A 21,932-nucleotide genomic window follows, 5' to 3' on the forward strand; every position below is an offset into this window, starting at 1 on the left:
AAAATGAGTGTAGCAAGGAAATAAAAAAACGAGAAACTGGGTTGCGTAGAGACTGTAATATCCAGTGCACTTTATATTTGTTATTCAATGGATGCAAGCAGATGTTGCAATAGAATATTTTCTTTTTCGGCAGCAGAAGGAAGGTCTAAAGAAAAGGTTGGCAGGGCATAGCTCCTCCAAACACAATTCTTGGGCATTAAATTGGTAAATAAAGTCCCCAACTTGGTAATGAAATGGAAGCATTCTCTGGTTAATGCCAGCCAAAAAAATCAATTTGATGATAAATCTAACACTTTCGCTGAGTTCGTGATAATGCAAAAAGACAAAGTTGCGCCAGAATTTAATGGTTCATGCACCAGATGATCAGATGAAAAACCTTGTATCACAAGATCTTCCAGCAGCAAAGATTATTCTCAAATCATGTTTGGTTTTTATCCGTAGAATGCCTTGTAGTCTTTCTCGATGCATGAATTGAAAGCTATCAGAGTTCCACATTCCACAGTTTTGAGAACGTTTTAGCGTGGTCCTATCCCAATATACGTTTACAGAAATATAGCTAAATGAACCATTTAACTAACTGAACTAGTCTGCATCACGTTTAATGGCTAAACGTCTTTAAAATGACAATTTCCCTTTAAGTTTCTACTCGCTAAAACAGTTACAGATCCAAACTTTTCCGCAGGAATTTTGCAACGAAATATACCAACAGCAGCCTTCTACCCAGGACAAATGTTGAAGTGTATTTCTTTTATTTTTCGATTTTTAATTTATTGTTTACATACGTACCGAAAGATGTTAACCCATGCTTTGCTTTTCAACGGCTGCTCTTTTCCCCTGGCTTTGCAATTCTAAACCGAGAGTAAATGAAGCTGCCTTGATTGGCAATCCATTTGTTAATACAGAACGGTTCACTTGCATTGATTTGTGACTAAAGATTTCAATAGATGCGAAACTGGTTGCCTTATCTCGATACCATGCATACCAACTGTGAATTAATCTTGCTTGAATACATATCCATATTTGGAATTAAGGTAAATCACATGACAAAAGATCTAGCTAGAATGGAAATGAGACTAAACGCGGAAATTTACTAAAAGGAAATTAGAATGAAACTCCACTGTAATATTTGGATGGTGTCATCTTGGGGCCTGGGACTGGCTCATGTGGCAAAACTTTTGCACATCGTTATGTTCCAGATATTGAAGTTTCTTTGTTTTCGGCACGCGGTGCCTGGTTAAGTCAAGATGCCCTCCTGAAATGCTTTATTTGTGTATCATTATTTGTGTATCAAACGCTTCATTTGTGTATCATTGTTTAAAAGTTGCTTTTTTAACTGACCTCAGAACATTTAAACACTCTCTCAACTATTTATGCTTTAAACTCAGGCCATGCTACAGTTAAAGCTATTTATCATGTTAAATATGCTAGTAGAGATAACTGCACACAGGGAAATTGCATTCTGGCAAAATTGATTTGCAAAACTTTGAGACGTCTAATTTCGCTTATTATATCAATTTGGGAAAATGAATCAGAATCCAAATCGTAAAATATTCATTTTAAGATAGAGGATTCTACAACTCAAACCATTTGCTTATTGATTTACATTTACTGCATTTTTATATTGTCTATTCAGTCATTGATTTGTTTTGTTTTAGGTATGATATCATAATTGATGATAATCTGAAACCTTGGCTGATCGAGGTGAACAGGTTTTTTGCACAAAATCTGCATTTGATAACACTTCACGTTGTTTTTACTACAGAATATCATTCATCATTCGTCCGATTGGTAAAAGGGCGTTTTCTTACAGCAAAAGGGCGTGGCTTGGTTAATCCAATAAGGAAGTCGTTAATGTTTCGGCTGTTTATTTGTTTTCCCTATTCCATATCCTGTACTTTAAAGGCAGTATGTTCCCCATTGTTCTCATCATCTCTTTTCATAGTCATGATATTCATGCATCGTTGATTTAATGCACAAAGAAACAATCTGAATGATGAAATACAATAGCGCAATTTCTCTGAGCGAGAAGTTGCTGTGAGTTTCGATTCGGTGGCAAACGTCTAAGTCAGTTTCGATGATATAAAGATGAGGCTTTTTTGTCATGTTCACTCACAATAACTAATGTCGGATGCTAACAAGGCAGAGGGAGACCCTCTTTTCGGGCGAGGATTTCAAGTTAGAATTAGCCAATCACGGAAGGGACAGACTGCCTTTAAGCGAATCATCTTCGGTTGTCATAAAAGTTTTTGTTTTCATCAGGTCAATGCATCACCGTCTTTGTCTTCTACAACTGCGGCTGATAGAATCATGAAATTTTCTCTAATGAATGACATCATCAATATAGTGATGCCAAATGGAGAGGTTCCAGAGTAAGTGTCAATTCAAAGCCATATAGTTATCCCTCTGCACAACAATTTACAACAACAAAAAGGAATTATGGGTTCATTTGTGTGGATGTAACGTGGTAATGAAGTAAGTAATGCATGCTAGAACTGAGCGATGAAGAACTGGAGCTAGAGTTATTGTTGTTGTGATTAGTGGGAAATAGAAAAGAGAGAGAGAGACATTGTAGCGAAGATATAGATTGGATAGGTAGCGGAGGAAGTTAATTAGTTAAGTAGGGAATATGGAAGAAGAAGAGAAACTAAATCTGCATCATTTTATTTGTTTTCATTCCGGTTTTTTTCCTTTTACATTTATATAAAGTATAAAAGATGCTCTCCTTTCTATTGGTATTGGTTTTTTCTCTTTCACGCCAACTATCAATGGAGTCAGTTTTAGATCTGATATATCTCCCCATTTGTATCTTTTTCTAGCGTAAGAAGAGAGAAGATACCAAGTAAAGAAGCTCTCGGAAATTTCGAAGTTCTGTAAGTACACACTTCATCCTGAGGCTCCTTTCTTGCTGTCCTCTATCTCCTTCGAACTATGGCTTAAACTTTAGCAAATATCACCTTGGAATTCAGACTTGTAGGCTTGTTCGTCTTTTCATCTGTTAATTCTTATTAGCTGTTTATTTTTTCGTCAACTGTTAGCATTTTTATTCCAGATATGATGAAGAGCTTGCAACTGCGGATAGTAACGATAAAGATGCTGGAAGATCAAAGGCAAATCAGTCGCGAAGTAACAAGGAAAGAGTGAAGGCGACTTGGAAGTGAAGGACAATTTCAATGAGTTTAAATTCCTCCACTCTAACAAAACCCAGCATGAAGTTGATGTCGAGTTTGTTGAATGAACCTGATTCTTGTGTACAGTGTGAATTGAAATCAGCAAATTCAAAGTTGGCTGAAATTTGAAGGCTTGCATCAATAGTTGCATGCGCTACTTTGAACAGTGAACTGGAAGCTGTTCTGTATCATTTATATGCGATATGCTGCAATTGAATAGCAAAAATTTTTCCCCGCCATTACCAAGAGGTACATGTCTAAATTTGAACATTTCAAACTTAAAAAGTAACGTCACATAATGATTTCAGAGTAACAGACAGCTCTGAAAGTAAGATATATAGAAACTGAGAGAAGATTTATGTAAAAATGTAGAATGTAGAATTTAATGCTACAAAAGTAAATTATTCAGTATTTGATATTTTCATGTATTTTTCTGGAAAATATCTACAATGTGATACACTGTTCGAACAAAGCTGTATGTAGCATGCGATATGTTTATATCAAATATAATAGTTCACTTACTGTTATCATAATGTATTCATTTAGGCCTAAAACTGAGGGCTCTTGCGTTGATAAAATATGGTTCTTGGTTAAAAGTAAACCCTTCATATCTTTTCACACCTAGAAAGTCAAGATTTGTTTTTTAAAAATTGTTTCTGCATAACAGGATTATAAAGTTTGGAAAAGCATACAAGTTGAGAGTTTCTCTAGAGCTAGGGTAGAGTGACTTGTCGAGGAAACCAGAAAATTTTTCTTTCGTTTTGGTCATCATATGATATTAATTTTTAATGTAGAGTTTGACTTTAAAAAAGAAATTGAAAATTCTGATGTCGAGTATGCAAAGTCTTCAGTCACAATGAAAAAGGTTAGTATCTGGAGCGTCCGTCGATGTTTCTAGCAGAAGATTGCGCAGAACTAGCAGAAGATCTCGTGGTTAGAAAAGACCAAGACCAACGGCCTCAATAAAGTTTCAAAGTGTGACGTCATCGAAATATATACTTAGAATGTATAATTATATTTACTTAAATATAGCAAGTGAAATAACCAAGGTTTGCTTATTGAATAATGTTGCTTGGGTCTGGTTAATAGATTTTAAAACCAAGACCAAAGTACAGTAATTTGATGGGAAAAGAGCCTATGCTTTGTGTGACCATTTCCCAGCCCATTTGAATACACATGGCTGATTTTGCAGATCTAACGGGATTTTGCAGATCAAACGGTTTTTTGTTATGCAATTTTGGCAAAACAATATACTGCTTTATGTAGTTGCTATAAGTATTATCGTATTGGCACTATGGGAGTTTATTAATGGCTCGTACCTAGTGGAAGAACCCTCTTGATGATTCTGAGAATACTGTCTGAAGATTCTTGCCAGGGTTGTTCTTTTTACAATCATGACCAACTCTATAGCCATGTCACTTGGCAATTATGCCTTATATTTCATATCTTCGAGCAACCAAATTTCATTTTAGAAATGAAAATTGATGTTCAGAGAATAAAATGCCTGGTTCTATTTTGAAAAATGGCTATCCTAATTCTAAATTAAATTTAGTTGCAATTACGTACATTTCATTCAGGAGTGAAGTGGGGGGGGGGCTGAGCCCTTGTTAATGCCAAAATATAACCAATTTATACTTTTGCTAGTGTTTTTAGCACCATTTTGTGTAAGAGGTGTTCTGGTTATTTTGGTAGCACTACACCACTGATTTCATTTGTACTGTATTTGTTTTAGTTGATTATGTCATCAATTTACTTATTAGTTCTGCATATCTGAAATATCAAATCAAAAGAAATCTGACACACCTACAATTGTTTTGCAATGGTTTTGGCAAAATATTTATTTGAGATTAACCTTTAAATTCAAGCTTTTCCCTTTACTCTTTAAACAACTGCATTTATCTTGTTTTCCTTGTTTCTTTTGATTTGAAAATTTTCAAGTTAAGTGTTTTGGTTGTCAAGTTGTAAGTCAAGTTAAGTAAAAATTACCTCATTGTTGATTATTTTTCATGAAATACTCTCTTTATTTTACTGCTTTCTTTTTTCAGAGTTTGAATTAATTTTAATCCAAAGTTGTCTCCAAACTGATAATGATCATTGTGTGATCCAAATATGTTTGTGGTGCAATAGAATGTTTTTATCCTTTAAACTTAAAATATTTGATGGTTTGCAAAGTAAAGACTTCATCATTAGAAACAGTCATTTTCCAATTAAAGGCAGTACGCCTCACAATTAATTGGTTTATTGAAACAAAGAACAAAAATTTATATTTCAGTAAGTTTTCATTTTGTAACATAGGACGCCTCTAACTTGCTATTGACCAGTTGTCCAAATTTGTCATGCTTCTCTAATTTTGAGGATCCTCAAAATTCAACAAACAATTGCCAATGGACACAGCAACACACAGCCTTTAAAGCAGATATGCTGGAAGGGCTGCAGCACAGGGACAAGAAAAAGGACAAAACAGGATCTGGAGTCTGTTATACAGTAGATTTTCTACAAGCAGATGTTAAAGTTTAATTTTTAATAATCAAAACATACATTGAATTTGTTGCAGTTTCAGTGGCATGCAGTTTCTCTTTTAAAAAGGTGCAGCTTTCTGTGCATAAAATGTAAAGGAGGCAGAAAAAGAAGGCAATTGCAAGATGATGGAGGTAAATTAGCTAGTGCCTATGAAACTACTTGTAATTTCAAGGAGCACTGGTTCACATAATTCTTCCATATTCCTGTTCAAAATACAATGCACACTTATGAGGCATGGAAAATATACCAAATATAAAGAAAGCTAGGGGAAGGTTTCCCAACCACTTTCCAGTGGCTTCTCATTATTCCAGTCATTCCTATCTTTAAGCAAAACAGTGTGTAACTGTTAATAAATAGGGAGAGGTGAAGAAAGAAGGCATATTTGTGCGTTTCCTCACGAAAAAAGTAAAAAAAATTGATTGGCACCACCAATGCATCCCCTTTTCATTGATTCCAAAGTTAGAAAAAGTTAGAGTAAGATGATGTCAAAACTGGATTTTGGCAATCAACAAACTGCAAAAGTAGTGCTGTTTCAGCTTTACTGGGCCACAAGTTCGAACTAGCAGGGTTTAATAATAATAAAATATTATCACAAAACCCTCATTTATGCTGTTGTTTATTCTTAAACTTATCAAGTTAAATCAGTTGCAAGTTTATCATTTAAGCCATGCTTGATTATAATATTTGCCATCCAACTTTATTCTTGAAACTTCTATCAATTTTGAATTTCAATCACAACTGTATTCAATAAGAGAAGTCATTCAATGAGTTTATGATCCCATTAGAGTGACCCAACATTTGAAACCCTCTGGCGCAAGGAGCCTCCAGCCAGTCTGTGGTACTTGGAATTTGGCACTGCGGGTGACTTTACTGAATCCTGGGTTTCATCTTTGTAATTCGAATGTTTCTCATTACTTTCCACCAAACTTTTTGAAGCAAATGCATGTTGATCTTGCTTTAAAGGTGAGCTGGAAACGTTCTCTCTCATCACTATCAGAACTTCTCTAATCTCATAAAATACAATTGCAGCAAGGTATGGCCCTAACCAATAGGTAATAAAATGTTCCCATAGATTTTGATGCCCTAAACAGTTGAAGGTGTGTGCTGAGGCTATTGCTGGGTTCATCCATGCACCACTTGTTTCAAAAAAGGCAAAAAAGAGAGACAGTGACACTGCAGACCGTATGGGTGGCTTCCACTTCACTGGTGTTACTGAATCTACAGACCAAGCTATAAACGTTGTAATGAATTCAGCAAAGAACCCATGCATGAAAGGGACAGACAGGGATGTCTTGCATTCTAAGAGCAGGGCACGACTGTGGTGCGAGCAATACGTCTTGCCCCAAAACATCCTGGAAACTGGATGGGCCATCAGAGCTCCTGCAACCTGAGCACTTATCTTGGAGAATATGAAAACTGGCGAATCTACAAAAGCTTTACCAGCGAGGTAATATCGATCAATGAACGACACGGGGTTTCCAATGTATTTTCCTCTGATAAATGTAAAATGCTTGACTGAGCTGAAAACAAATACGGACATAATTGTTATCCAGGACCACGATCCGAAAGCCCCCGATATAACACCACATTCTAGGATGCCAATGGAACATTGCAGTGCTGCAAGGAACTCGTCAACAATTGAGAAAATGTTATCTTTCAAAATTCTTTTTGTTACCCATCGTAGCATCTGTGCACAAGCAACCGCTGCACCAGTTACAATAAGTGACCAGAGCAAAATCTCCATGATGATGTCTCTGATTTCAACTTTCGGCCTTGGTGTCTTTTGAAGGTAACTGTGTATTTGTGTGGTCAATAAATGCTTGATCGTTTCCCGAGGGATTTTTACCGTTGTTTACCACTGCAGACCATCACAACCATCACGAAGTGTAGGCCACCTGAAAAACTTATCAAAGGCGGCTCCTTTTCCAGGACGGTACCTCTTCACTAAAGAAAATTACACACCTGATTCAAAATTTTTCTTAGCAAATTACGAGCCACAACTTAAGTTTATAGTTACTGGTGCAAAAAATTTATGGCAGGTTGCCGGTTTTAACAACAGTGAAGGTGGAACCTTTGCCACGTTCAACATATAGCCTGAAGTGCATTGAGTCTGTCATGGTCCATCGATTATCTTACACAAAACAATAGAACAACACGTGATCTTCAGTAGTCCAAGGTCCTAGCAACAACACCTCGACTCAAACTCAAACTTTAAATCTTTTATCAGCAAGAACAAATGTTAATTACAATATACCAAACATTCAAAGTTAAAATACAAAAATTAGCAATTTCAAAATTTAGTTAATCAAGTACAATAAATACATTAGATTTGTTATGCTGAAGGAAACATGAAAAAACTCGTGAAGAGCTATCGAGTCATGTGCCCTAATGACGATTTAAACACAAGATTTCCATTTCAGTTTGAAGTTATATAAAAAGTAAGAGTAAAATATAAAGAAAATAAAATGAATTATAAGTAAAGGGGATAAAGATGAAAATGAAAAGGTATAGAAAAAAACACAAAGGCAGTTGTAGGCTGGTAAGTTTTACTGGTTAGGGATATATTTGAGAAATGTTGAGCAATTCATAGTTGCTAAGGAGTTCTGTAGAAGGTATATTTTCATTATTTTCTTGAAGGGATTTTTGTTTCGAGTATTCTCAAGCTCAATTGGCAAGGAGTTCCAGAGCTTGACCCCATCAAATGTTAGAAAGTTTTTTTGAAATTTGTAGAAATAGAGGGCAGAGAGAAACAAAGATCGGACGATTGTCTCATATTATAGCAATGTAGTTTACTAGTTTCGATAAATCCCTTTAGAAGAAAGTTACTATGATTTTCCTGGTTAATTTGAAGCATAAATTTCGCTGTTTCGAGTTTGTAGTTCTAGGGTTAAGGCTTATTCAGGGGGGGGGGGGGGCAATTCAAGGATTTACGATATATTTTAGGCCGATCGTGGTTTTCTTGTAAATGTTGCCCAAGGGCAGAATCAAAGATTTGGTTGTTGTTTTCGATCTTTAAGACCAAGGAGGCTTTTTATTAATACAGAAGTCTTATTTTACATCTGGGATGGGCAACCATTGAAGACAGTTGGCCAGCCCCTTTAAACCTTATCTTCAGCCCCCTCAGGCTAGCCAAGGCTAATTAGAGAAACAATAGCGATCGTCTAAAAACAATGATGAAAAGCAGCTTGGAGCAATGTCAATTTAGTGAAGCTAAAGAAAACTTAGAATCTTAAATATCATAACGTATTAAATTAAGATACTATTGGTACACTACTTTAAGTCTTTAAGAGCTGAGGGTCCTCCAGCTCTTAATTTCCCCCTCCATTCAAACTGGCGTGTCCACGTGTCTATCCCCATTCAGTGATTTACCTGAGCTTAGTCGAGAGATCTAAAGAATACTCTTTTCATTTCATCTTACTATTATGTGAATTTGTATTCGCTTTCAGGGACGAAAATAAGTTGCTAATTTTGGAGGGGCGTGGAAGGATGAAAATTCCAACTTTAAGTGAGAAATTTTTGATGCGACCAGTAAATCTACTGTACCCACCAAATTGATATTTGTAAATAGCCCGAACACCATAGTTCTATTTTCTTTATAATTACCAAAACCTTACTCAACAAATAGCCTAAAGCATAAAAGCCTAAATCTCTAAATTTTTATTACCATGAAACAAAAATTTAAACTTGCTGTAAGAAGTAAAGCAACATTCAAGCAAAACCAGTATTAGATATACTTAATGATTAGTAGTATTCTTTCAGATCAATTGATCAATTTTATCTAAATTGATCAATTGATCAATTGATGCAGGTCTATGTATCTAAAATACATTTTTTTCACGATATAGAAGCACCCAGAATTCGAGCCTTTTATTTTTGTTCTTGATCGAAGAAAACTACTAACACTTTTCAGAGGACCAAATGCCTTTTTGTTCTTTACAATTGAAATGATGATTTGAGAGCAAACTTGTGCATATGCCTGATTCGAAAGATGAAACACTCTTCTTTGATCAAATACTTCTACTGCAATTTTGCAATGTGTTCTTGCTTCACAGCAGTTTTGTCATAGGAATTTATGATAATGAGTCAAGGACGTTAACAAATAACAGGGGGAGTTTAGCATAAACTCCTTTTTTATAAGAAGCGTTAAGAATTTTTAGTACTGAAAGTTTCTTAATCTTTTATTGAATTAACTACTCGTAGTTTCTTAAAAAACTCCCACTCTAATATTTTCTGATCAATGCGGGTATTATTATTCCAAACTGTAAAGTTTTAAGTTTCTTATCCGGAAATTCACCTTGCCTGTTCGTAATTTGATTCAACTCCCATCAGAAAGAAAGCAAACGGGGCAATTGTGCAATTTGGATCCAGTGGAGACGGGATTCACAATAGAAAACGATTAATGGATGAGCCAGATTCAGCCTGTGAATTTTGATGTTTAGAATTTTTACATTTGAAATAAAAAAACTTCTTAAAATATAAATTCATAAGTTTGGACTTAAGAATAAAATTCAAGTCAACCGTTAAGTTTTCCAACTGTAACTGGATTTTCCAAAATTTGGGGGGGCGTTACGCCCCCCACGCCCCCTTATTATTTACGTGCCTGTTCGCTTTTCACAGAGATATAATGCTACATAACAAGAAACATTATACCGAAAAAAAACAAAGTGAAGAATAGTTTCTGCTCTGCTACACTGTGATTCTGCCACGCTACATTGTCTCAAACTGTTCTTTTTATAGAAAGCTGAAGTATTAGTTATATGATTCTTATTTTAAATGTTTATATGTTGGTCTCGAATGGCGGCAAGTGAAGACGAAACACATTGTGAGAAAAATTCCCGAAATTTCTGTTACATATTGCAAATGACCTTATAAAAGTTTTTTCTTCCAAATGTTGTATTGAATAAAAAGCCTTTGGGTTCCATAATTATATTACAGCCACGAAGCTGCAGGGGGAGGCTGTTCCCCTCCAAATTAAAATTTTGAACACAACTTGCCCCCTCTGGCTACAGCTTCTCGAAATGATTTTTGAGTAGCTGTAGCGAGGATGGCTCAGTTGTTAGAAGCACTGACTACAGACCCAAGAGTCCGTGGTTCGAGTCCCTCCTGGCATGACCAAACTTTCACACAGAGTAGGGAGTGTCGCCAGCTCTCTGTAATCACGAGGTGTGGTCGCATCGAGAAGAGGGACCAAGACACTGCTCGATAAGCATAGCTTCTCAGTGTCCTAAAAGCTACCTTCGGATGCTAGGTAACAACAATTACAAATAAAATGATTTTTCGGCATAGTTGTAATTTTGTAAGATAATTGCTTTTGAAAGCAGTGGCAGGGATTACGGCATTTGTCATTTGTCGCCATATTTGCTTGCTTTTGTGGGCATTGCCCCCCCCTCCCCCACTTGAAAAATGAACTTCCGCCACTGTTTGAAAGGGACTCTACGTCTTTTGAAAGGCAAGTAACTCTATTATCGGCTCCTTAGATTTATAAACTTGACTCCTTGCAAAATTTCCAATGTTATATAATGTTCAAATTATGACGATTGTACCTGGGGTGCAAAGGAATAGAAAAATGGCCTAGCTTTCTGTTAGCATAGTCGCTTGAAAAGAACTATGCTAGGGAAAAGTTGTAGCGCTAGCCCCGCCCGTGTTAATGCTAAAAAGTAGCCAATTTCTACTTTTGCTTTTGTTCTTTGCAACATTTTCAGGAAAGGGCCCCCTTGCAGGCATGTACAATCGAACCTTAGAAAGTTACCCGATTGACAAAGGGAATTTTGAAAGCGACTGCAAAGCATGTTATTCTCAGCCAGTGTAAGAGCAAGCAATTGGAAACGTGTGCGAACTTTTGCTGGAAAATTATGAAGTAGCTTCTCGAATTATAGTGCACTGGTGTGTATTTATGTTTCAGCAAGGGTTGAATGTCTTTTTGTCTATGATGCACATCGATGCACCAAGAAAGCGACGAAACACACCTTTCCGTTAGCGTGCTTTGACTCACATTATCTTTGGAAAAACCATAATTCGTGAAATATTTTTGGAGGAATTTTCAATTGGGTGGCCACAGAATGTTTAAAATTCTGTAGCTAATGTGTTCTGTTCTCAACTTATAGATCTGGATAAGCTTGATGTATTCCAAATAAACGCGTCATATTTTATAATTGTTTAAAAGCCTGCCCTCTCTCTATGTTTAATTCTTGCTCGAGTTTGCCCACCAAAGCCGATGTCCCAAAGTATGTGACTGTTATATCAATGGGCAAATTACATGCAAACATTTGGTCTTATGTATCAGATGCTATGATATTGTCAGCAAAGAGGAGTCCTGGCCAGTATCCTGGCCTATATTGGTTTAAAAAACACCCTATTTCGGTGATTTTTTCCGAATTTCTGCCACACTTCTCCGTTTTTAACAGCCTCATTGTCGTTATTCGCTACGTTCATATAACACCACAACGAGGTTTCGATTCATCGAGCGCTAGAAAATCTGTAGCAAGTAATCTTTGCTTCAGTAACTGTGCAATAATAATAGGGAAAAAGAAAGAGGATCATTGTATACTTCTTTATTCACAGAAACCATCCTCGTATGCAAATGGTTCTGTAAAAGCTGAAAACGTATTTACGCTCCAAGACTTCGAGGCCTAACGTGTGGGTGTTGTGTTAGGCCCATACGCATGGAAATGTTCCAAACCTGTCAATTTTGGTTTGCCATGGGGATGTTGACATTGTAAACAGTGTCAAGTAATGGAGTTAACTTTGCTTAGTATCGTATCATGGATGGCTTTATCATCTTCCATATTTCTGTATCTCTCTGGCGGGTGAGATGCTTCTTTAGACTTTCGAAGAAAATTTTGTCATTCTTCCTTCGTAAACGTAACATTACTTGTGATTTCAGTAATTCAGTAGCTTGAAGAAGAGAACATCACATTTAGTTTGAATTCAATAAACATATAATGACCAAGGAAACGTGGCTTCAATTATGCATGCCCTAAAGGCATTAAGCTAAATATTTAAACGTAGCAAAAATTGTCCAATATTGCAATAAAGGGAAAGCATGGTGAACGATGATGATAAAAAAGGCAACACCAGGAAATCTTTAAGGCTACACCTAATTCATTAACTGCCTGGCAAAACTCTCTAGATTTAAGTAAGTTATTATATAACAGAATTCAAAGGTCTCTTCTTCTCAGAGAGGTCATTCCACTGTTCCTGTATTATAATTGGGAACTTTCTCAACTCAACATCAACTCAACAGAACTTTCTTAAAAATGAGTCAAATGTGTTCCTTTTTTTATCAGTTGATATACTCCATACACAGTGAATAGCTACAATTAAATTCTGCACAGAAGGGAAAAACTTTTTTGGCTAGTTAAAATAAACATTAGGGTTTCAATTGTTGTTATTGTTTCAATCTGTTTTTTCTATGACTACATGTGTCAATATACATTGCATCATACATTTTCATTTTGCTTTCTTAATTAATTCATAATCTGTTGTTAGCTTCACATAGCAAATATTTGAGCAGGTTCACATTGATGTATAAACCATTAAAATAACTTAGTGTATGCTTTAGTTTTACTGTTTCACAATTAGTTTACTTTAGTTCTGTTAGTTAACAAAAGCATGAGAGCCTAATCATAAGCAGAAGGCAATAAGAAATGAACAGCATTAAACTTTATGGAATGGGTTATGGAATAAAAAAACACAAGTTGAGATCAGCGATAATATTAATCTATGATCAACACAATTCATAGATAATTGCAAGAAATTGCAAAAAGTGACATTTAATTTTTTTAGAATCCCCTTACCATGCTTTGTGGCTGATGAAATTTTGACATATTGGACTTTGATTGTGGACCTCATAAACAGCTGGAAGTCCAGTTTATTCAATGCTTCTGTTACAACACTGATTCTTAAAATGAATGGGGTATACATTGTATCGCTTTCCACTGCTGTAGAATTTTCTTCTCTCAGCCTAAAGACATAAGACTCCTTAACACCAGATGCTCTAGCTTCTTTTGAATGCTCTGCAGGCTTCTTAGTTTGAGGAGCATGATTACACGCCTGCTCCTCAATCTGCCCCTAGTTTGGATAAGGAGCGCATTTGTCATGCACCTGTTTCTCAACAAGTAGCAATATCATGTGTCTCTGCCATTTGCAAAGATTGCTTTTTGATCAGAAGCTTGTTGCCCCTGAAATCATCTTTTGATTACAGCCAATTCTTTGCATGACATGATATGCATTTTAAACAATGAAAATCTTTCTGTGCCAGTCAAGTGTGATGAAAAAATCACTCTAAATCTGCGTCACCACTCTTATTATACGAGGAAGTAATTTCTAGATTAAAAATGTGTTTAAAGTCTAGCTACACTTCTTCAGTACATTTGAAGTCTAGCTTCTAGTATGTGAATGTTTGTTGGGATCAAAATGATAGTTTTAGTTTCCTTTTGGATGTCTATATTGCTTAATAGAAAAAAGTGTTACAATACTTTAGTACCTCAACGCCTAAATCTCTTTATTATAAACTTTAACATCAGTTGGTGCCAAAAGTTGCTGTAACATCAAAGATACTGATATTACCCTTTCCCATGCAACCAAAAACAGTAGTTATGAACTGCACATCTTGATGCAAATTTTGCTTTGAGGCCCACAATCAGCCATGCACCTACTAAGATAGAATGAGGCCTGGTTCTGTAGATCCTTTTGAGTTTTCTTTTTCTTTTCCACAATCCATCTTATTTAAAGCACTCTTTACTCCATACTTTTCAACTCCTTTTATTGATCATTCCACCTTTTTCTCTTTGTTGAAATGGTCCTAAAATTTTTCATTTAAGGACCCATTCAAATACTTTTTCTATCTGTTCTTTACAACACCAGCTCCATTTTCCAATACAGTCGTCGTTCTATTGAAACATTGTATTGCTACATTCCACACATTATTATAGAATAAATAGAATGTATGCTCTGACATGCATCTTTCAAACATAGTAGCTCAGTAAGCATAGTGGCAATTTGCTATATCACTTCTACCTATTATTAAATCATATGGTGACTTCTAATAACACCTAAAGATTTATTATTCTTAAGCATGGAGTTCAAGCTTTGAATCATTGAGCTAAAACAAGATCTGACCACAATTATGCTGTATGCAGCCTTTTGACTTTCTGATCATTTCTTAGAGAACCCTCGCTGCTTTGGTGGCCCTTCCATTGTTTTAATCTTTGCCATTGTTTAGTAATTGTCAGCTTTGTAATGGCCTTGTAGCTTGGGTTACCTAATAGGCCTAAAAGCCATGAAATGAAAAGATCTGTTTGAATTAAACTATAACTCAGACTATAACTATGATCAAAATATAACTTTATGCGGAAAACCGATGCCTCTATCTTAGCCATTCAACTTCAATTTTTCATTTCATGATACAGTCAACTTTCCTTATACTAGTCACCTTGCTTAAAGTCACACTACCAGTTACAGTAAATTAAAAGCTAAACCAAAAATGCAATGCTACTCAATTAAGCTCCATTGACGGCCATATTCCACTTATTCCCTCTACTTTTCAGCATAATTTGGTTTGTCTATAACTGGATTCTACCGTACCTTAATGCTTAAGTGTTTTGTTCCTACCATGCCAATAAAATTTGGTCATGATCATTTTTTTTAGTTCAGTTCATCACAAAAGCTTTCACTTGCAAATAACCATTTATATACCTGTTTGATCACCTGTGTGGCATCTGCTATAATTCCCACTTTTCTATTTCAGGAGTACCTGCCTTTTCATTATTAGAAAGAAGACTGTTGGTAATATTCCACTTTTCCCATTCATAGCCACATGTGTTAGGTATGTCTTATTCTTAAGTACAGTGACAACTCAGAGTCAAGCGTGGCAACATTGTGATACTACAGCTTGCTACCTATATCTTTAATTATGCCCTAAATTTATTTAAGCATTTTCTTTGCAGCTGATTTTGGTGAATATAATAGTATTTTTGTCCAACAAGAGCTGATTTATTAAATAGCTTATTTAGCTAGAAAATCAGGAAAATTCTGACACTGCTATTCTGACATTGAAAATCGATTATCATCATAGATTGAAGTAAAGGTTGCCATTTTTGAGTTATTTTTAACTTGGCTAAAGTATTGTTCTATGTGTTACCAACAAATGATTTATCAAACTTTTCAGTCGTTACACACCACCTTGGAATCTCACATTGATTATTTCAAAGGTTTTCATTTTGATAACAATAATAACAGAAGAAGTTACTTTTTCAAGCTTAAAGGATTCTGTGTTTGAATGTTTTTGGTCTTCGAAATTATTGAATTTGAATATGTTTTTGAATTCACCATAACTGCCAAAACCTATCCCCTAATAACGCCCTTTGATCTCCCTGTTCATTTATCAGGTTCATCTATTGTCATCTTCTTACATTCATTTAGGCTTGAATGAAAAAGTTTAGTTCATTCCTTGTCGCCGTCACTGGTCCAGATACTCTGCATATAATTTTCAGGCTTTGTATGAAAATCCTTCTTTTTCCCATTCACCAAATATGTAAACATTCATATTTTACTAAATTCAACATTTAACCTTTATTTTTTTAATTTAGCTCTACCATATGGCTGAAATACGGTTTTATCCAGAATAATGGCACAATTAAAATTGTGAATTCTGTTGGTTCATCTCTTCAACTTGTTTACATATGCATCTATTACAGCTACTGTCGTGACAAGGTGAGATTAACTTTTTCTTTATAGTATTCCATGCCGGTTTTTATGTATCCAGGGAATATTTTATGTGTAGTTTCTTCTTCAAAATCACAGTTTTCATGTTCTTATAATTTCCCATTTGCTCAAAAAAATTGTCACTTATTCTCTGACTTTTAATCTATCAGCCAGTTTGAATTACTGTGAAATTTGATAGCTATTGTGATATCTATGGCATCATAAAGAATGATTTACTCTGTTCATCCCCTTTTTTCCTTTGTAATTATGAAACACACTTTATTTTTCTATTTTTGCAAACTCAAGTGCATTGCAACATGTGCTCACTAATTTTTAATGGTTTGCTAACGCAACAGCTGCAAGTGTATGCATATTCATGCTGTGAACCAGATTTCTTCTTGGTCTATTGCACAATAGATCAATTAAGTTTTTCTTGTCATCGTGACTCAAAATTTCTGTTTTTTGTTCAACAAAACACAAGAAAACATGAATATTTTAATGTTAGTCCAAGAAGTATTTTTAATTTTTGGTGAATCAATTCCTAAACTTTTGTTTTGCAACTATTGATCAATAAAGATATGAAATCTTGAATTCGCCTTAATAATTATGCAATATTTACAAACCATTTTTAACTAATAATTTGCTACGACCTGAAGTGAATTGATTAATTAGGCCTTAAACGTAGAGTGGCCTCTGGTAACTGTCGAACTACAACAATGCATGTAGGGTAATTGCTACGATCTGTCTTATGCAACAGTTCGAATTATATATCCAGCAACCAATGTGAAATGTTACTGCAATCCTGGCAAAAAATGCTGAGACACTTGAAACAAGCTAGTTTTGAATGATCCAGTCCCCGTCCCAATAAATGCTATTGTGAGGGTAGCTTAGCTTGCGTGCCTCCCCACCTATTCTGTAATCATCTCACCCAACATTGACCTCGTAGAGGGAGGCTGTATGGATTACACGCACTTATGACATAAAGATAAGACATTTGACTTCATTTTTCATTTTAAAGTCTCGCATTAAATATATCTCTCTTCACAGAGGAAAGCCAACTGTATTATTCTGCCTTCTGCGGCGTTCCTATACGCAATGTTGTTCTACGCTAAATACCTTGCTGCCTCTGACAACGTCGCTGCCATGCACCTTGGTCTGGTTGGCACGTTTTTGTCCATAGTAATGACCGCTTCGCCTCTTGTAACTGTGGTAGGTCAATCAAGTTTAATAATTTTGTGGTTTTCGAACATTTGGGTCTTATTGGTAGCAATGTTTTTAGTGAAGCCGTTAGAAAATTCATTTGTAACAGAAACTCGCAAAATTCAAATTGGTCGTTATAAAGGAACTGCAAAACTTTATTTGCGAAGTTTTTTGTTACTTATATTATATTCTAAAATTAAGAGGTGTTTAAGAGAAGTCAAGTATTACTTAAAAATGCTTTTCACGTCTTTTTACTTAAGTTAGCTTTTCACGTCGTCTATGAAATTTCAGTAATTTTTGCGTTATAGTTTAGTTAATTGATTTGTAAAATTGAATGAATCTCATTCACTTAAAAACCAATTTGAATGTTGTGAATAATTTTGCCTGTTTTGTCTACAATTGAACTTGTAGGCATTGTATATCTCAAAAGCTTATTCTGTTAGAACATTGTGCAGATAGGCTACTTCGTTTGTAAAAGTCTTAAAGGGTATTTCCAGTAGGCCTTTTCTCATGATCTCCATTACCCTAGTTTTTCCAAATGTCTTAACTACTGCCTCGTCTTTCTAGAGTGAAATTATTCGTACAAAGTGCACTGCATCGATGGCTTTTCCATTTGTTTTTGTTTGCTTCGTGTCATGTATTTTATGGGCATTGTTTGGAATCCTCATTCATGATGCATTCATAGTGGTATGTTCACTTTCTTATCTCGTAATCGTCATAGTGCTTAGTGACATCAGATTGAGAGATATGCTGATTGTATCCCTGTGACTAATTATCATTATTATTATTATTCTCGAATATATATACAGGATAATACTTCAGTAGTGATATGCATATATACATATTTACACTGTTTTCCTAGTAGTCCTGATAAAATTAACAAATGAACAGACAAACAACACTAAAAAACTTGTTGGTAACGATTGTTCAGTTCGCCTTCCTCAAAATTTTCCTTTTATTTGTTGTACAAAAGGTTTTAAAAGAATTGGAATGGAAGGGATATCATTTATGGTTTGGTAGTTATGCATTTGCCTTCCTCAAAACTACTACATCGTTGGATGGTCTTCGCTGAATTTTGCTTTCTTTTCTTCTTTGCCCTCCCGATATCGGTACAACGGCTACACAGCACCGTGAATAGGATTTTATTTGCCTCTGAATTTGTCTCTTTGCGCTCAGAGTGAGAGAAGACGCCAGCTCTCTGCAATGCCAAGTGTAGGAATCACGAGGTGTGGTCACATCGAGAGGAAGGACAACGACTTAGGCACTGCTCGATAAGCACAGCTTCTCAGTGTCTTAAATACTACCTTTGGATGGTAGGTAGATGCAAATACAAAATACGAATCCAGAATTATTTGTAAAAGTTACTTATACATTTGTCTTAATTGCAGGCTCCCAATGCCGTTGGTGTGCTCTTGGGAATATTTCAGTTGTCATTTTTCCTTGTATACCCGTCCAGAAAACCAGAAACAATCACAGATGGTATTGCAAGACCATTAGCAGGTAAGAAATCATTTTCAAATGCATTACTGGTAAGGAAAGGCGTGTTTTGAAGAGACTATATTTGACAAGGGTAGTCTGATTCAAGTTTGTTTCTTTAAAGTGAATCTTTTGCTCTTAGTCTTGTTGGCGTTAACGAAAGAACTTCAGAGCTTCAATTCTTTCTTCGACATTATTTTTTTCCCCAAAACAGTGATTATTAAGATCTCATAATTAGAAGGCAAAGTTTTCATACAAAAGCGAAATCAAGGAAATTGGAATTAAAATTTTGTTATTTGGTGATATTTTGGTTGTTATCAAACTGGGCATTTTTGAAAAATAGTTAACAGGTTAACAGGTTTGAAAAATAGTCAAAAGCTAATGAAACATATTTTTTGTTGTGTTGGTAAAAATTTCATTGACAGCCTCCTTCTTGCATTACTAGATGAATTCTTTCAAATTGATTTTTCGCTATAGCACCTTTGAAAAACTTTAGATTCAAAAAATCTATTTAAGACTACGCATACATTTAAGAAAATATTTTCATATTTGGCCTGGTAACTAAATTTTCGGTTGATCTCGTTACTTTTCAAGTGTGATTAGCAGCGGCCATGATTAAATTTAAAAATGGCTTCACGATATCTCAGTCTTCGTACAAGTATTCATCTATACATCAGGACAAAAAATCCTATCTATGAAAGGAAAAAGCTTGTTTGTTCCAAGTTTTACCGTTCAGCTCCCTTGTGTGAATTTTGTGTGAATGTAACTTTATTTTTCAAAGATTGCATTGATCTTGGAAATATAAAAATTGCAGTTTGCACTTATCAAGTTGATGGGGTCTGTTGAGAAGAGGATAGAATAATAGAAAATTTTTCTCCTTTATTTTTTAGAAGCTTAAAAAGTAAGGAAGAAATGCAAGTTACAGCAACAGAAGTCCCATGAACGTTGAAAAAAGAATGATGCCAGAATTCGTTGTTCTAAGCTGCGGTATTATACCTTGCTAAACAAGGTATGATTGTCGGCATACTTTTCCAGTTAACATGGATTAAAAGTCAATCGAAAAGCCACTCAGTGAAATTGAATAGTTAGTACAGCATTGGACGTCACCTTCCCATTTATAGGGGGTTATTTATCACTACTCTTGAATTGCTTGAAGGTGCTTCTGCAGTTTGTCTCGGGTTTTTTGTTTGTTTTTGGTACCAATTGCTAATATGTGTACTTTCATGGCTTTTATTAAAGGGGAGAGAACATATCTATAGATCGAGTTTTTATGCTTACCCAAATTAAGCTAAATTTGTTTGTGTGTTGGTTTTAAACTAGCATTATAGGTTTCTAAATCCCGTTCACTGTGGTAGTAGTTAACGCTCGCCCGAATCATCCCTGTAATTCACCAGTGTTTTGAAGAATTCACCTAGTCGTCTGTTAGCTAGCTTGCTAGTCGTGCTTGTGAAAGCCTGGAAATGGTATGCACTATGGTATGTAGTGAATAAATGGCTTATGCCTGGGGATAAATACACTCAAAACAGTTATTTTGTTTTAAGCCACAATAAGTTTAAAAACATCAGAAAAAATGGATGTGTATGTGCGTAGTGCCATCAAAGATGTTGGCTATAGTTCCTAGTTCCCGATGATATTACGATATTATCACTTAAAATAATTCATCTTTTAATATCTTCCATATTTCAAACTCAAAACACAGAAATATTTAGTTTTCTGAATTTAAATGTATATTGAATTAAATGTAATAGTCTATTGAATTTAAATGTCAATGAATCAATCATTGCGCTAAAGCTTAGAGTTTTGGCATTAGAGAATTATACGTCATTTATTTGAACACCTTAGTGAAGAAAAAGGTATCTATTTTATCAATGTCTTGTAAAAGTACTGTACAGTTAAATACAGTACAGCAAGGAACACTACGGTACGGTACGGTACAGTACGGTAAGGTACAGTACAGTACAGTACAGTACAGTACGGTTCGGTACAGTACGGTACGGTACGTATGGTACGGTACTTATGGTACAGTACGGTACGGTACGGTACGATATGGTACAGTACATCACTGTACAGAGTAGTATAATCTGAGGGTTTTGGCGAGCCGGAGAGAATTTGCGAATCTTATACTTTTAGTTTACAATTTGGTTGGTTAGATCATTGGTCTTTGCATGTAATATTTTTCGCGCATAATTCAATAAAATCCAAAATACCTTCTCAGTATTCCATATTATCAGTATAAAAAGCAAATTTATGTGTGAGGAAATGCAGTCTTTTAGGCTTTATAGCACTTGTTGCTAGTATATAGGAAGTTTTTCAGTCTATATAGACTTTTTACGTCTACTGTGGATCGGTAACATTTCCTTATGATTTGAGTATGAATATCATACGAAGTCACATGAAATAGGCCATTACAAAATTTTTCTTTGCTGTCAATCCTCACAATGCTTGGATGTATTTTTAACATAAGTACATGTTCCTTCCAACACCCTCTCAGACTTGCAGATTTAAAATGACTGTGACAAAGACTGTGCCAAAAACTATAAGATGACATGTTTCGCATTTCTGATTTGCCTATTTGGATCCACCGTTGGTTCTATACTTATGGTAAGAAGCCCAGTGCTAAACTGTGTCACAAAATTAACTTTATCATGCTTCATTGTTTTGCAACGGACGTCCAAATCAAAGCTAGAACATCTTGTACTAAACTCTTTAGTTTAAAGAGTGTAATTAAAGATATCGTTGCATGGCACTGGATCATACTAGTAATGATGAATATTTCTTATTATATCAAAATTTGCTTCAGACGAGTTATTTACTTTAGGTTTATGTTATCCTCCTACATATATTGAAAAAGATCGAGTGTAATGT

General features: G+C 35.3%; 3 protein-coding genes across 5 annotated transcripts in view; 2 read left to right on the top strand and 1 right to left on the bottom strand.

Annotated features, from left to right (window-relative positions):
* LOC135682189 (polyglutamylase complex subunit TTLL1) overlaps positions 1–3,694 on the top strand; it is a 22,072-nt gene extending 18,378 nt beyond the window's left edge. For 2 of the 3 annotated variants that reach the window (XM_089112880.1, XM_065196964.2), the window contains 4 exons: positions 1,656–1,701; positions 2,260–2,369; positions 2,817–2,870; positions 3,050–3,694. In XM_089112880.1, coding sequence (XP_088969006.1) covers positions 1,656–1,701; positions 2,260–2,369; positions 2,817–2,870; positions 3,050–3,158 — 319 coding nt within the window. In that variant the 3' untranslated portion in view covers positions 3,159–3,694. The remainder of the gene's footprint in view (positions 1–1,655; positions 1,702–2,259; positions 2,370–2,816; positions 2,871–3,049) is intronic. The other variant, XM_065196965.2, reaches the window with a different exon arrangement.
* A 1,939-nt stretch (positions 3,695–5,633) lies between these two features.
* LOC135682190 (uncharacterized) lies at positions 5,634–7,811 on the bottom strand. Its single transcript, XM_065196966.2, has one exon. The coding sequence runs from the start codon at positions 7,429–7,431 to the stop codon at positions 6,469–6,471; it is 963 nt and encodes a 320-aa protein (XP_065053038.1). The 5' UTR covers positions 7,432–7,811; the 3' UTR covers positions 5,634–6,468.
* Positions 7,812–12,116: 4,305 nt separating this feature from the next.
* On the top strand, positions 12,117–21,015 carry LOC135682192 (sugar transporter SWEET1). The gene is made up of 7 exons (XM_065196969.2): positions 12,117–12,493; positions 15,436–15,513; positions 16,277–16,400; positions 17,439–17,600; positions 18,159–18,278; positions 18,980–19,091; positions 19,958–21,015. Exons 1-7 carry the CDS (start codon positions 12,420–12,422, stop codon positions 19,963–19,965), a joined length of 678 nt encoding a protein of 225 aa, XP_065053041.1. The 5' UTR covers positions 12,117–12,419; the 3' UTR covers positions 19,966–21,015.
* Positions 21,016–21,932: the final 917 nt, after the last annotated feature.

This window comes from Rhopilema esculentum, chromosome 16 (assembly GCF_057945365.1).
Source record: "Rhopilema esculentum isolate cy_ngs chromosome 16, ASM5794536v1, whole genome shotgun sequence".
NCBI lineage: Eukaryota > Metazoa > Cnidaria > Scyphozoa > Rhizostomeae > Rhizostomatidae > Rhopilema > Rhopilema esculentum.

Coding starts and splice junctions, on each gene's coding strand:
- LOC135682190 (XM_065196966.2), bottom strand. CDS start 7,431: ATGGAGATTTTGCTCTGGTCACTTATTGTAACTGGTGCAGCGGTTGCT.
- LOC135682192 (XM_065196969.2), top strand. CDS start 12,420: ATGGAGTTAACTTTGCTTAGTATCGTATCATGGATGGCTTTATCATCT. Junction 12,494..15,435: donor TTTCTGTATCTCTCTGGCGG/GTGAGATGCTTC, acceptor TTTCTATTTCAG/GAGTACCTGCCTTTTCATTA. Junction 15,514..16,276: donor TTCATAGCCACATGTGTTAG/GTATGTCTTATT, acceptor TTTTTAATTTAG/CTCTACCATATGGCTGAAAT.